This window comes from Solanum dulcamara, chromosome 2, assembly GCF_947179165.1.
Source record: "Solanum dulcamara chromosome 2, daSolDulc1.2, whole genome shotgun sequence".
NCBI classification, from domain to species: domain Eukaryota; kingdom Viridiplantae; phylum Streptophyta; class Magnoliopsida; order Solanales; family Solanaceae; genus Solanum; species Solanum dulcamara.
The window spans coordinates 4974118-4988599 of NC_077238.1; the positions used below are offsets into that span (position 1 = coordinate 4974118).

The window sequence follows — 14482 nt, forward strand, 5'->3', positions numbered from 1 at the left end:
ATCGCCATTCCTTCATCGAAAATTATACTGTGTAGTTATATTTTTTTAAAAAAATAAAATATATATATATATATATATACATATATATTGATTCACCTTAATCAAAATTCTGATTCCGCTATTAGACACAATTAGGACTACTCGAGGCCATACTTTGGGTCCTCCACCCTACTGATTTTCCATCGATACCATTCAAGAATGACAATTGACAAACAAATATCATTAGGTTTTTGTACACACTTGGGTCCACTTCGATGTTTATAAAATTGGATCAGACAAACATGAATTTTCTTGACCACATAAACAATATATTCTACCACTGTGATGTTATAGTGTGTAAACTCTTCAGTACACTGAAGCGTCACAACTGGTCCACAAAGGGGACCTACTACACTGCACTTTTTTGTCATTCATCCATAACTCTTTCTGTTTAAGTGGTGTAATTCTTCCCACTTTTAGGACTATTCGAGGAAGGACACAACTCCTCATGTCATGCACAATGAAATGGGAAATAAATACTGCATGACAATGTATAACATAACTGGTTAAATCAGATGACATTTGACAGCAACTATCTTTTAACTTACTGGAGTAGTTAATAAAACCTTACACAAAAACGTAGAACATCGATAAGCTCCCGTAGTCTTTGATATATGAGAACAAACAAAATAAACACACACATCGAACATTTACACAACTTTTTTTCTTTTATTTTTTTCAGATTCCATTCTACAAATTATTTATCTAACAGTCGCCGTGACAAAGTGAAAGGGAAAAAAATGAAGACATCAAACAGAAAAGGAAAAAAACACAAATTCTACTCAGCACTTCCACTCAGGTGCCTCCAAAATATTTACAGCATCTCCTATTAAAGCTACTGCCGCCCTATAACTTCTTCTTCAAGGGAGCACATAACCACTTAACCAACCTAAGCTAGAAATCCTTCACTTCCACCAAGCCTACGCGGAGTTATTTAGGCATTAACTCATACTAGTAGTGAGATGTCGTAGCAGTACCACCTTGTGATCTCAAAACTGGCAAGAAGTCCCAAGCCTTTGTATCTGCCTCTGACCAAGGGCGACTGACTTGCGCTTGGCAAAAGCTGGATACAGCAGTTCCTGGAACTTCTCTAGAAACAGACGCCATTCCTCTTCATCCATGTCTGCTAGCTTCACAAAGCTGGAACTAACAGGAAGCTGCTCATTCGCACTCCTGTGGCCAGATGAAGAATTAGCAAGATAGGCATTTTCTGGTTTTGTTCCAGAAAAATAAGGATGCTTCTGGTTCTTGTCACCTAAACTAATATTCTTGAGGGACATAGATAGCTTTGACTCTGCCACATTCTTTGCGGGGGCTGGAACATAGTTAAAGCTTGTTTCCTCTTCCTCTTCACTTTCTTCTTCCTCGATGCTTTCATCTAGCTTAAAGAGTTGAGTGCGGCCATTTCCTCCTCCAAATGGAAACTGAAACGGGTTCCTGCTTACAAAGTCCTCAGAGGCCATTTTTGGACTAAAACCATATCCTGCATCCTCGTAATCTATGTCAAATTGGAACTCCTCCTCATCAACTTCAGCCTTTGGAGACAAAATCTCTCTCTCAGCAATCAACCGTCTTGCCTCCAAACAAACTAATTCAAGCTCGCTCGGTTCCTCTTCCCCACGACGAAATTCCCTGCTCATCATCTCACCAATCTCTGCAAGGCAAAGCCCATATGCAGCAGCTTCCTTGAGGAAAATGGTGGACAGGACCAAGACACGAAGGCAAGCTTCGCGAATCATAGGGAGCTCACTTCTCAGCATCTCAGAGTCACGAACAGGATCAAGTATCTCAATATACTTGAGTTCATCATCTGAAAATGGAATGGATGCCTGAGGCCAATGAATCCACTCAAAATACGGGTCTTCCAATGTTTCTGGTAGACAGAGGCCATGATCAATGGGAATTAACTCTACTTGACCAAACCTCCCAACACCATCAAGCTTCCTAACTAAAAGATTTCCTGCATGCCTGTCCGTGTTAAAAATCCTGATGTCTAATATCCCAATACGGTGCACAGCAGCAACAGGGAAGCTTGATGTTCCATGGTCACTGGCATCAAAATCATGAGGGATGAATTGCTGCAAAGATGCAATCTTGCTGACGAGTTTCTTCTTGCTATGAGGCTTGTCTCCATTAACACCATCATTGATATTAAAAATAGAATGAGTGATTTTCACCAATGCAGTGGCCGGCACATTAGCAAAATGATCATAGTCAAGAAGATATGCAGCAACCTCCCGAAACCCTGTTTCTCCAACCCTAACTGAACGTTTTAAGCCTGGCTGTCCGAGAGCTTTGCCAACAAAACCTTTAGGATTATTTGGTGCAAACGGCTCTTCATCTGTTGGCTTGACAATAGCAACACTCTCACCTCTGCTGTTTCTGAAATAGTATGCACCTCCAAGTCCACTATGGACTGGAAGTGGATCAACTCCAGTCTTGACAGCCTTCACGATCTCCTTGACAAGTTGTTTAGTCTTGGCAAAGTGACTAGAGTTCCCCAGTATTTCTATAGGGCCGCTCTGATCTCTCTGTTGGACATCCCTGCCAGTAGGTGAAAGACATGGAGTTGATGAACTTCTATGCATAAAATTCCTCGTCAGCAGTAAAGGGGAATCATTCCGAATGGCACTAAGGTCGTTCTTCAACACCACATCGCCAAATGTTAAAGAACTCTCCTCAGTTGGAACATTGAGGGCGATCTGCAACCTCCTCTTCACAGTATGAGCATTGTCACTACGGTCCAACTCCATCCCCAGTACACAACCAGTGTCAGTTTGCACAAAAACCCGTCTCCTCCCAGTAGACTTCCCTTCCATCCTACTGCTTCCATGGTACTCTCCACCAAGAGGACTCTTAAATACTGCTACAGCCATCTGGGTTTGAACAGGACTGTCCAAGTTAGGAGACATACAAGGACGAGAAACACCGTCCTAAGTCACAATCACAAAAAGAGATGGTGGCAGAAAAGAGCTTCCTGACACACTCAACTCAGAAGCCGATTGCACACAAACCACCAAAAGAATCAATACAAAAACGATCATCAATCAGGAAAAGAGGAATCAAACACAACCCCCAAAGATATCGCACCACTGGACACAAGAACACAATCACTCGCACGTCAAGTTGATTTGAACAGCGAATGATGAAGATCCCAAATGTTACATTGAGAGAGCCATCTGCTGATGCGTATAATAGCACTGAACAACAATCTGTAAACACACACAACTTTAAATTAATCTATGCACTTGATCAACAAATAACCGAAACCCAAAGATCAGCCAAATATCATATTTTACATTAAACAGACCACTTATTCAGAACAACACCAATAACAAGGCTCACAAGATCTTCAAGAATCCAAATGATCAATTCTCTAAAACACTAAAACCTAGAATTAACAATCCTTAATACTTGAGAAATATAGCTAAATTTCAAAGATCCTGAATCAATTAACACTAATTTCTGAAACACTTTTCAATACACAATAAGATTTACACACTATTATTACGTTCATCTAAGATATTGCAAGCATTAAACACTCGAAACTCTCCTTTTTTTATCCAATAACATAGAAATACAAACAAACAAATCTTCGCATATCGATTACTCACAATTACTACTCAATACTCCCATTTTCATTCACTAAAAAATCACTAATTCCGCTATAAATCACTAACAGATCAACAACAACAACACAAACGAAATCCGAAATGAATACTTCAGTTCACAAAAACAAAAACAAAAAACTTACCAGATGGCCAGATCTAAGAGAGATCGCGCCTCTGTATCTCTTTTTTTCCGGCACCTTTCTCTTCACCGCCGATTGAATACTTCCGTTCAGCGATGTAGAACCGTCCGACAAGGGCAATCAACGGCTACGATTCGTTCGAAGCCACCAAAACCCCTCTTCTTTTTCTCTTTCTGTGTCGCTTTTTCTCTCCTTCTTCTCTCTCTATATATTTCTCTGTCTTACAATATTCTGTATCTATATATCCAACAATGGATTTAATTTTTATTTTTATTTTTCATTTTCTATTTTTATTTATTTATTTATTTATTACCTTGGAAAGGTCTAGAATATTGAAGGATTAGCCGTTGGATATAAATGAACGGTGGGATTTGGAGATCCAATGAGGCGAAGGTGACGTGGAGATAAAAGATTGGAAGATGATGTGGCGGGTTGGGTACTGAAAAGTGGCAAAAACGAATCGGGTGGGTATTTTACCATTTTCAGAGACGGTGAGTGGTGGAATTTACGAAAGTAACCTTGATTGGACAGATATTTTTTTTATTATTATTTTCACCTGAAAAATACGAGGTTTGACTCTGGTGCTTCGCGGGACTAGGAAATGTTTTCGTGGATTGGTTGTATAGATGGAAAAGTAGGGTCCATAATTATCACTTCAGTCCAAATTTGACTAAAGATGACGTACCCTGTATATCGGGGATTTAAGGAGAGTGATGTGTACATAATTGAATTTGTGTTTGTGAAAATTATCGAGTAATCGAAAATAAAAAAAATTGTCCTTATTGTAGATAGGTTGCTTTCGATAAATTATCGAATCAAATAAATTATATCCAAAAATCAAGCATGTGAAGCAATTATAGTGGTGAAGAATCGATACCGGAAATAAATGGAGAATAGAAAAGTAGCAATAACAATTTATACGATGAGACATTGAAATCGAAGGACGAGATAGTGAGAGGGTAATAAAAACAATATTAATAAGGAAACTATAAAACATATAACAGCCTACTAAATTTTTATCATATTCCTCGACTTTCAAGTTTTCCTATTTCGTATTAATTAGAGTCATTTTTGCGATAAGCTACAAGTATGTCATGTCTTGTATGATCACCTCTCCCAAATAGAGCTTTATATACCTCTTCTTATACCCACTTTAGTCAGCCTCTTATACTTCCTCATTGGGGCGTCTATGCACCTCCTCTTTCAATATATGCTTGAACCATCTCAATCTCGTCTTTCTCATCTTGTACACCACAGAGGCCTTTCACTAATCTCGGATTTTTTCTTTTCTAATAATTCTATCTCACCTAGTATATCCACACATTTATCCCAACATCCTCATTCTGCTACTTTCAATATTTTTGGGCGTGCAAGTTCTTACTCAACAATCCAACCCCATATACAATACAGCTGATCTAATTATCATGACTTTATAGAACTTACCTCTAAATCTTGGTGATACATTTTTATCACACAATACACAAAATATGAACCTACATTTTATCCACTCCCCGTCAATTTCACTATTTTCTTTAATTATCGACCCAAGATACTAAAATTCCTTCTCTTCGAAACGAAAGAGATATTTTAACAAAAGAATGTAATGACTCGTGAATAGTGAGGAATGTAAATGTTAAAACAATTGAGTTAACGATGCATATCTCTACAAATTTTCACTCATGAAATTTTAACTTTCTTTATGACCATAATCAAACGATCATGCACTTAATAATTTAAAATATAATTGCCATTAATAATTTTGTGATATTTATATTAAATCAATAAATATATAACTTTCACTTAAATATAATTATAATTTAAATTGATCGATTTTATATAATTACATCTGATATAAATAAGTATTTATCATTAGATTGGATGGATGATATTTTCAAAAAAAAAAAACGGAAATTTTATTGGCCAAGGGATTGAAATTGCAGAGTTGAATGTATATGAAGTCATTGCAGTCACGTTCGTTTGATTAAAAAAAGGGAAAAGTGTGTTGATATTATTGGGGTCATCATCATGAGGAAAAATTAGTGTGTTGCAATCATATCATTTCAATCCTCATGATCACTTTGGTTCCAAAATTTATTTATTTATTTTAAAAAAAGATAAGTGTTTTTTAAATAGTAGTAAAATCTGAATAAATAAATTATAAGGTGCATAAATTTTCTCAAATACAGGAAATATAACGCAATTATCTTTTGAAAGTCTCATATTTCTGTCTCACTTAAATTACTAATATCTAATTTTAGAATCTAATACTACAAGACATTTCTATTTTCTAGTCACTCATGTCCAATTACACAAATGCATGGATGAGACCTTTTATCTTTAAAAAAAAATGGAACATTATTTATCATAGTTTTAAGACATAATCATATAGATTTGAATTTTAAGCTTCATTTTTGCCTTCTCTCCGGCAAAGCTACTAATAAGGGCTTCTAATTAATTAGTCGACAACATTATAGTTTGTTAAGATCCTACATTTGTTAAGACCCTACATTTGCGAAAACTCTAATTGAGAGTGCACATTTAAATATTATAATTTGATCTCAATTGATAACTAAATACTCCAATTCGTCTTTATTGTGGCTCATGGACATCCGATGTTGACGTAGCACAAACTAAGTCGAACCCCTTCCTTGAATGGTTAAGGAAAGCTTTCATATAATGCCTTTGTTCGTACCAGACTCTTTGACTTGGTTAGGACTGTAACCTTGAATTAGTGGAGAGACTGTTGCTGCTACTATTTCCTCGCTGAGGGAGAGGTGGGCGAAGGGTGGGAAAGCAATTTTTTTGGGCACCGCTTCCTTCGTCTTAAGTAAAGTTTAGTTTACTTTTTCGATTCGGAACTCTTAGTCGAGCTGATGGTGAGATCGATTTTTTGTTCAAGGTTCAAAAGGAAGGAGAGGAACCGATAACTTCTTTGCTAGCTACCAACTAAAGGTGATACTATCTACAACTCCTGAAAGAAGGACAAATAGTGTCTCATCCGACATTCCCTCTTTAAGGAATGCTTATCCAAACTATTTGTGGGAATTTGAGAATTTTCTTCTTTATCTCTTTCTCCTTGCTGGAAGGCTGTTTATGAGTGGAAGGGAAGTATCCTAAGCTCGCGGTGACAGAATGTTATTATGTCCCTGGAGAGTGCTCCCTCCAGGAGTTATGTGCCCGGAGTTTTGTCCCCGGCCCTTTCACTTTACCACGCCTAACTAAATGAAAGAAAGGGTTGACCTATGAGGAGTCTGAGAGAGCGATTCGACATGATCTTCAAAAGAAGCAAAAGAGCAAAGGAGCATCCTTGAATCCTAATCAAGCCCCTGAAGCTGGAAGATTGCGCATCGATCATCAAACAGCACAGGTACAATCTTTCCTTTTATCCCACCTGATGATTCAACGGATTTTTTTTCAAGCAATCGCAACAACTTTCTTTCTCTTCCACTGCCTTCCCACGAACAACATAAAGCAGGTCTGTGTGGAGGACATAAGATCAGAAGTCTCAATGATGCTTTGTAGAGCCCATGCTAACATGACACAGAAATTTTAGAGTTGTTTAGATGATTATTTTGTAAGCTAGAATATTCAATTGACACAATGAAGACGAGTTAAGATGTCTAAATGTGCACTCTCAAAGTTGAAATACTTATTTGCTAGACCAAGTTTAAATATCTTTTTATGTGTTATGCCTAATTAATTACCAAGAAAGCACCAAGGAGACATGCACTCATCACGGCATGTTAAGTAATTTGACTATATAACTGTATAATCATGAGATTAGGTTTCATTTAATTAATTAAGATTATATATGGAGTTTGGTATAGCTTTTGGTATATGTTTAATCAAGTTAATTAATCCAATATATCGCGTTGCATTCTACACTATAGCAAGTGAAGTTGATATATAGGTGATTATGATCAAGGCACTTCTTGCCCTTACTTCTAGTTAATTAAGGATGTCAAATCAACGGATCAAAATACGTTGTGTTGATAAATAATCAGGTCAATCATTAACTCGTTCAAATTTAAATAGGTTAGATAATTCATATTTTCATAAGCTTATGTTGTCACCCTTCGTCACACTTAATAAGCACCATGTTCTACCTCTACTCCAAAGTCCAAACACCATTAATAGTTCTTTTCTTTTTCAATTATTTAGTATTTGAAATCTCATTGATTATGAATTAGGTCACATTCGTGTTGCATATGACTCTTAAAACTGCTCTCTATTAACAATTTTTTCATAGAGTTGTAAATATCTGAAATCGCTATTTGAATTTTCTGAAAGTTGTTGAAAATCCTACACATTATACGTTGTAATTTTTACTCTTTTGAGCAAAAAGATTTTCCACAATTAATAAATCTCGTGTTTTTATATTACTTTCAATTATCCTTAAGGAACCTGGTCCCTTAAGCCGAGTAGTTAGTACTAATTTCTTTCAATAGTAGATTAAATTCTAAATTAAGAGAATGATTATCCATAAATATGAATGAAAGTTGAACTCATTTAGAAGTTTAGACTTGTAGTTCAAAAAAGGGACTGAAAACGTGCAAGGTGATAATGTTTGTGGGAGAAACTTCTTCACAATAACGAGGACGTGCAAGACCGTAGCTGATCACACAAAGTGATTTCAAATACTTTTGTTTTTAAAGCTCGGTGATTAATATTCATATTGAATTTTGATTAATTTGAATTCGCGCATAGCAAAGTCCACTTTTGGAGGCGGCACTTCTCAACAATATTGTTTACATACCCAAAACTCGAACTGAAGAAATCATAATCATCACACCCCAACTCATGTTGATTGACCATCCAAGTGAATTATGAGACTTTAGTCATAACTTTTAACTCATGCATTTTTTTAAAAAAAATTGCAAATATTTTTTTTTCATACGAGAGTTTATCAAAAGCAATTTACTTATCACACCAAAATTAAGATAAAATTGATAAATATTCACCCTTCTTCGGACCCTACTTATAAAAATGAACTAGTGTGTTATTGACTTATTGTTAATTTGTTATGTTATCAACAAAAATGGAAACTATCAGATTAAAGAATAAATTATTTATACGTGAGAAACTATCTTCTGAAAGTCTTATCTTTCTGTCTCACGTAGAATATGACAAACCTGTTATAAAAAATTAGTACAAAATTTTACAATTGCATAAACTCTTGTACCACATTATTTTTCTATTTGAATCTTTTTTGGACATAATCTGAATACAACATTATAGTTCATCCACTTGTCATAATTACAACAAAAAAATGTTTAAATTAAGCTCTAATCTTAGCAAGGTCTTTGAATCTAGTCAAAGATATAAGTAGTAATTAGGATTTAGGCAAAGTGATTACAGAGCTAATAATTAGTAGACAACATTATAATTACCTAAGGGCCAACTTTTTCTAGTCTAGGTACAAAGAAATGGTACAATTCTTTAAAGTAGTAAATTTTTGTTAATTATATTAGATGATATATCCATGCACGAACCATATGTAGAGTTAAAAATAATTCAAAGATACGCGCAATATTATTTTTTTTTAGTGAAATTCACGTGATTTTTTCAAAAGGAGTGCAAACCAATAAAAATATTACTTATAACATTATATAAAACTTCTTATCTTTTCATCTATCGATATAGAAACTTGTTCGTATACCCAATAATTTCCTTCTCGAACTAAGTTCCATATGACTCATCATTTTTCATAGACTTTTTTGGAGATTAATTGTATGCATCCATGTCAATCAAGTATTCATAGTCAACAAAGCACACTAGCTTTTTTTTTGTGTATATACATGTCTCCAAATTTATGTCGTATTGGTAAATGTAATACACTGGCTCATAACGGACAAAAACACAAAGGCATAATACATAAACATGCTTTTTAACTTGACTTCAGCTGGAATCTATGCGTTCTAACTTTGAATATGCACAAATAGACACTTAAACTTGTATAAAATTGAACAAATAGTTACACGTGTCCTACGTGTCATAATACACATAGGGCGCCACATAGGACATAAAATTGTCATGTAGGATGCAATGTAGGACGGATGTGTCTATTTGTTCAAGTTTTGGATAGTTAAAGTGTTTACTTGTGCACCAATTCCGTTAAAGATCATAGTTATCAGTTAAAGACAAATTAAGAATCATATTTTATGTATTATACGAAAATTGTGCACCCACCTCGTCAATAGTACTCTACCATACAAAATACTCATTTCATCGAATCATTCACTTTGATACTAGTTATTGATTAAAATAATCCAAAAGTTTTTTTTATTATGATTTGGTATTATTTATTTTGATCTAAATCCGGATTTTCTTCAATATAAATCTCAGATTATTAAAAGCATCGCTAGCATGACCTCATATGTACATTTTTCTTTCCTTTTCAACTTCTATTACAGCATTTTAATCAGTCCTAATCGAGGTGAATTAAAGAGGCTGGATTTTCATTTTCTGAGCTCATTAATACAGGCAGGAAAAAGTCATCTTTTTTGAAGCATTTATTGAACCAAAAACATTAAAATTAGGATAGATGTGATATATGACTAAAATTAGAGCGATTTGATTCGTGGTCTAAGTTATCTCAAAATTTTATCATATTAAATTTAATTATGAAATATTTCATCTTAAAATATTTTAGCAGTTCAGCTGGTTGACGTAAGACGTACCTAAATTTTCAGCATGTTGGTGAGGATAAATTTTTGATGGGAAAATTTTAAATTATCCTACTTCTCATAATTGACTAATTCTTATTGCTCCTTTTTTTAATTATTAATGTCATTGTTAGAAACATATAATATTATAATTAACCAAGTCAGCACCAAGGAAACATGCAATCATCACTGCAAGTTGGATAATAATGAGAGTAAGTTACTTTTGATTAATTAGGATAACTTAAAGGAGTTTGGTATGGTCTTTGGTGAGTATATGTTTAATCAAGTTAATTAATCACATTTCACATCACATTAACTGATCTTTAAAGTGCTTTAGTCAAACCAAGAAGGGATCTTTTCTGTTCAAAATCTTGACTTTAATTTCTTGTCACGCCCTTGATTTTAGGGTCAAATTGATGTTTTACACTAATTTTTCTCGGGGAAAAGTAGTGTGTTTTTGGGCTAATATCGTATAATCACTTAAAATATATTTGTAATTATACATATCAAAATTAATAGAAATAAACTTGAGATTTTACATCTTATTGAAGCTAATACGTTTAATTAAAGTAAATGACATATTTTAAGTTGTTAATTTATCTATGTAATAATTGAAAACACACACATATTTTTTTTCAAATTTTTATTTCATGGAAATATTTAATTTAGAACACTATATCATGTATTATTGGAATATATTATACTTCAATTATCTAAATAAAATCTATTGATAAGTTTAAAAAATTATCAATATATTTGACCAAAAATAAATTCAAAGTACAATCATAAGTTACACTGTAGATCCGTCCATACTCGTAATCATAGGTTAAAGGACTAAAAACGTTGGAAACGGCAATATGCGTGGGTGGAACTTGTCAACAACAAAAAAAAATAGGACGTGCAAGACGGTCGTGCATAATTGTAAAATTCTATTTTTGGTCTTCCAAGTAGCAAACTCATCTAAACTCATACCTCAATTTTTATTTTATTCTTTTTATTATATCGTATAACCAAAAATCATTTTTTTTGTAATCATACTCTACTCATTCGGTTTCTTTTCTAAATTCGATTTGATTCATTTTTTAAAATATTAATTAAAATTTATATGTTTTGACTTTCAGAAAATAAAACGAGGCAACTTAAAATATACATAACGATCATGAAAATCGACATGTTGTTGCACGTGATGCTGATTCATGGGGGACGATGAGGTCCCTCTAATCCTTTTTTTCTTTCAAATTTAATTTAAATAATTAATTATTTATTCATTTATTATTATATTCGATATTATCCTGCCACGTCTGAGATAGGACCAATTCTCTATGTTTTTTGCTCTTCTTTCACTATCACCTTCGTATTATAATTTTGGTATATAATATAATCCACTTGATTATACCCATAGTTTTTTATTTATTGGCTTAGTCCACTACAATACTAATGGCTATGTGCCGCTTGTTTTTACTTAGGATTAATATGCAATTTTATCTTGAAAATTGCAAGTTGCAACTTGTAGATGATTGTAAGTGTTTAAGTTTATGACATGATTTTTTTTTTACGCAACAGACTATATATATTTTTTTGATTTGGTTATACCACTATTGGGTATAATTAAATAATATACGTAACATGTGAATTTATTGTATTGTTATTCATTCCTTCTCTCATTTCAATTATGAGACTCGTCTAAGGTGTAATATGAATATATTTTTTAAAAAAACTTATCAACTATGTTTGTCATAATCCTTCTCTTTGATCAGTCTTCCGTCATGATTGTCATAATGATGTTTGAATTATGGTTTAGTTGATTTTGAAAGTCAAATTTTGAGTAAAAAATGAATTACTTCGATGATAAATATCCTCCATCTCCAACTTTAAAGTTGCTCAGACAAATATACAATAAAACTTCTCTTTTTGACATGAAAAGTAGAAACTTAGCTATAAATTTCATTAGACGTAATAATTTTTACACAGAATATTTATATTAGTAACTTTATTAAAAATATGTATATATTAAATTTAAAATTATTAATTTAAAATACCAATTTATGAAATTAAAATTCCAACTGTATCACGGCATCAAACTGTTGAGCTTCAAATAGGAAAGGGGTTGATTTTTAGAAAGAATAAAGTGAAGGTAAGTGATCTGATTAATCATTCTCTGAATTTCATAAAAGATGTCAGCTCCAATATGCAAGAAACTTGGGAGTTGGGACATAGTATAATCTAATTGTACTGTAAGGTATAAAAATGACATTTATTAACAAGTGTTTTATCCTTATTTTGAGTTTTTTCCAACGTAAATAAATTGTATTTGAACATATGATATGAAATTACGATTTTAATGGGTGATTGATGGCTATTATTATTTTTATATAATTAATATTTTACACTAATAAAATGGCGATGAAATACTAAATACACCTTCTTTGCTAACGAGAAATCTTGAATTTTAGTACTGTCGGGCTGAGTATAAATAATAAAATCACTTTATTAAGAAGTCTTTTATCTTTATTTGAGTTTTTTCGACGTAAGCATGAATTAAATCATTGATCAATATGAATATAGAATGGAAAAAAAAAATTATATTTTAAGCTAACATCTAGATTTGGGACACTTGTATGTGCACGTACCTTCCCATTTTTGGAATTTCTATAAATCAGATCTTTGTATATAGGAAATATTATATACTGCACCGATACAATGTATTACAATTATTTTGTGTATTTCTTAAGTTTTTCATTATTTTATACATAGAAAATATGGAAACAAATGAATAATTTGTCAGAGAATAAAAAACTTTAGTCTAATGAATTAAACTTCATAGATATGCAACGTGAAAACCACTTAGGATATTGTGCATATTAACTTACGAAAGATATTTGAAATCAATCTTTTTTAGGATCAAGTTATGTTTATATATTATATAATTTAATGATTTTTAATTTTATTACGGATTTTGAATTTTTGAAGGCCCCGCTAATACGAAGTGATATTGAAAGATTCTTCTTTACTTAAAATAATAGGTTATGATATTCATAATCTTGCTTCTAAACATTTTAGAATAATGATACCAGTTGTTAGTAATTGAATTTTGAAAACTTTAGTTTAGTACATTTATAATTAAAAAAAATTAACACATGTACAAAGTATAATATATGTATATTCAACCCTACATTTGCTCTGGAAACTTTGGGCTTGTGTAGTATAGCCGTGAAGGGATTCAAAATATAAAAAGATAATACATAAAATGTAACGATCTAGATCATCGTTACTAAAAATATCTGTGGTAAAGGTATACGAATCTCATTCGTTATAAGACTAGGATCAATTCATTGGTATGCGAGTGCATTAGTTGTGAATTAAGGTCGTACAATGTCCCTATCTCCAAGTTAAGTTGAAAGTGTCTTTCCGATTTAGTTTCAGACTTGAGTTTAAACTAGGTTCAATTTTAAACGACCACAACTCTCATCCTATAATGAATTAGGTATTCCATCACCTATCAAATTAAAGGTCTATGAGTCTTTTTTCCAACGCCACCAAATTTGTCTCATTTGAAGTTCGGACTAAAAAGTTATGCCCTTTTTACTAAGCATTGTCTGTGCTGAAGCCAATGTGGCTGAGACCGCCAGGAAGGGATACACGTAGTTAAATGTTATTTTCAGACCTAAAACATTATTTTACTCTCAAAACTTGTCCAAGGTCAGGTTAGGACAAGGGAGGGGCGATTTCTTCAGTTTTCCATCGATTTCCTCCTTTAAGGTAAGTCCTTCCATCAATATAACACTCGTTTGATTCCTTAGTCCTTAGAAAATATAATTGTGGCCTTAGGAGATTGTTTGAATTCATTCTAAAGTGGAGAAAATCTGGTTTCATGAGGATTTTAGGGTGAAGACCTTGGGCTAATCTTAAGAATGGTTAATCTCGATTTATTTATCGCAATTCCCTAATGTTATCATAAAATTGATAGTTTAGGTGAATTAATAGTTGAAAATCCTAGTTGGGATGGAAAAATCATGAGATTGGCATA

General features: G+C 33.0%; 1 protein-coding gene across 2 annotated transcripts; it reads right to left on the reverse strand.

Moving 5' to 3' along the window:
* Positions 1 to 599: 599 nt before the first annotated feature.
* LOC129880048 (phosphatidylinositol 4-kinase gamma 7-like) lies at positions 600 to 4013 on the reverse strand. 2 transcript variants are annotated; one of them, XM_055953873.1, is made up of 2 exons: positions 3794 to 4013; positions 600 to 2915 (listed from the first exon to the last, which is right to left on the reverse strand). In XM_055953873.1, the coding sequence occupies exon 2, from the start codon at positions 2913 to 2915 to the stop codon at positions 1029 to 1031; it is 1887 nt and encodes a 628-aa protein (XP_055809848.1). In that variant the 5' UTR covers positions 3794 to 4013; the 3' UTR covers positions 600 to 1028. The 2 variants fall into 2 exon arrangements, with proteins under 2 accessions (XP_055809848.1, XP_055809847.1); XM_055953872.1 differs by having other exon boundaries at positions 600 to 3251.
* Positions 4014 to 14482: the final 10469 nt, after the last annotated feature.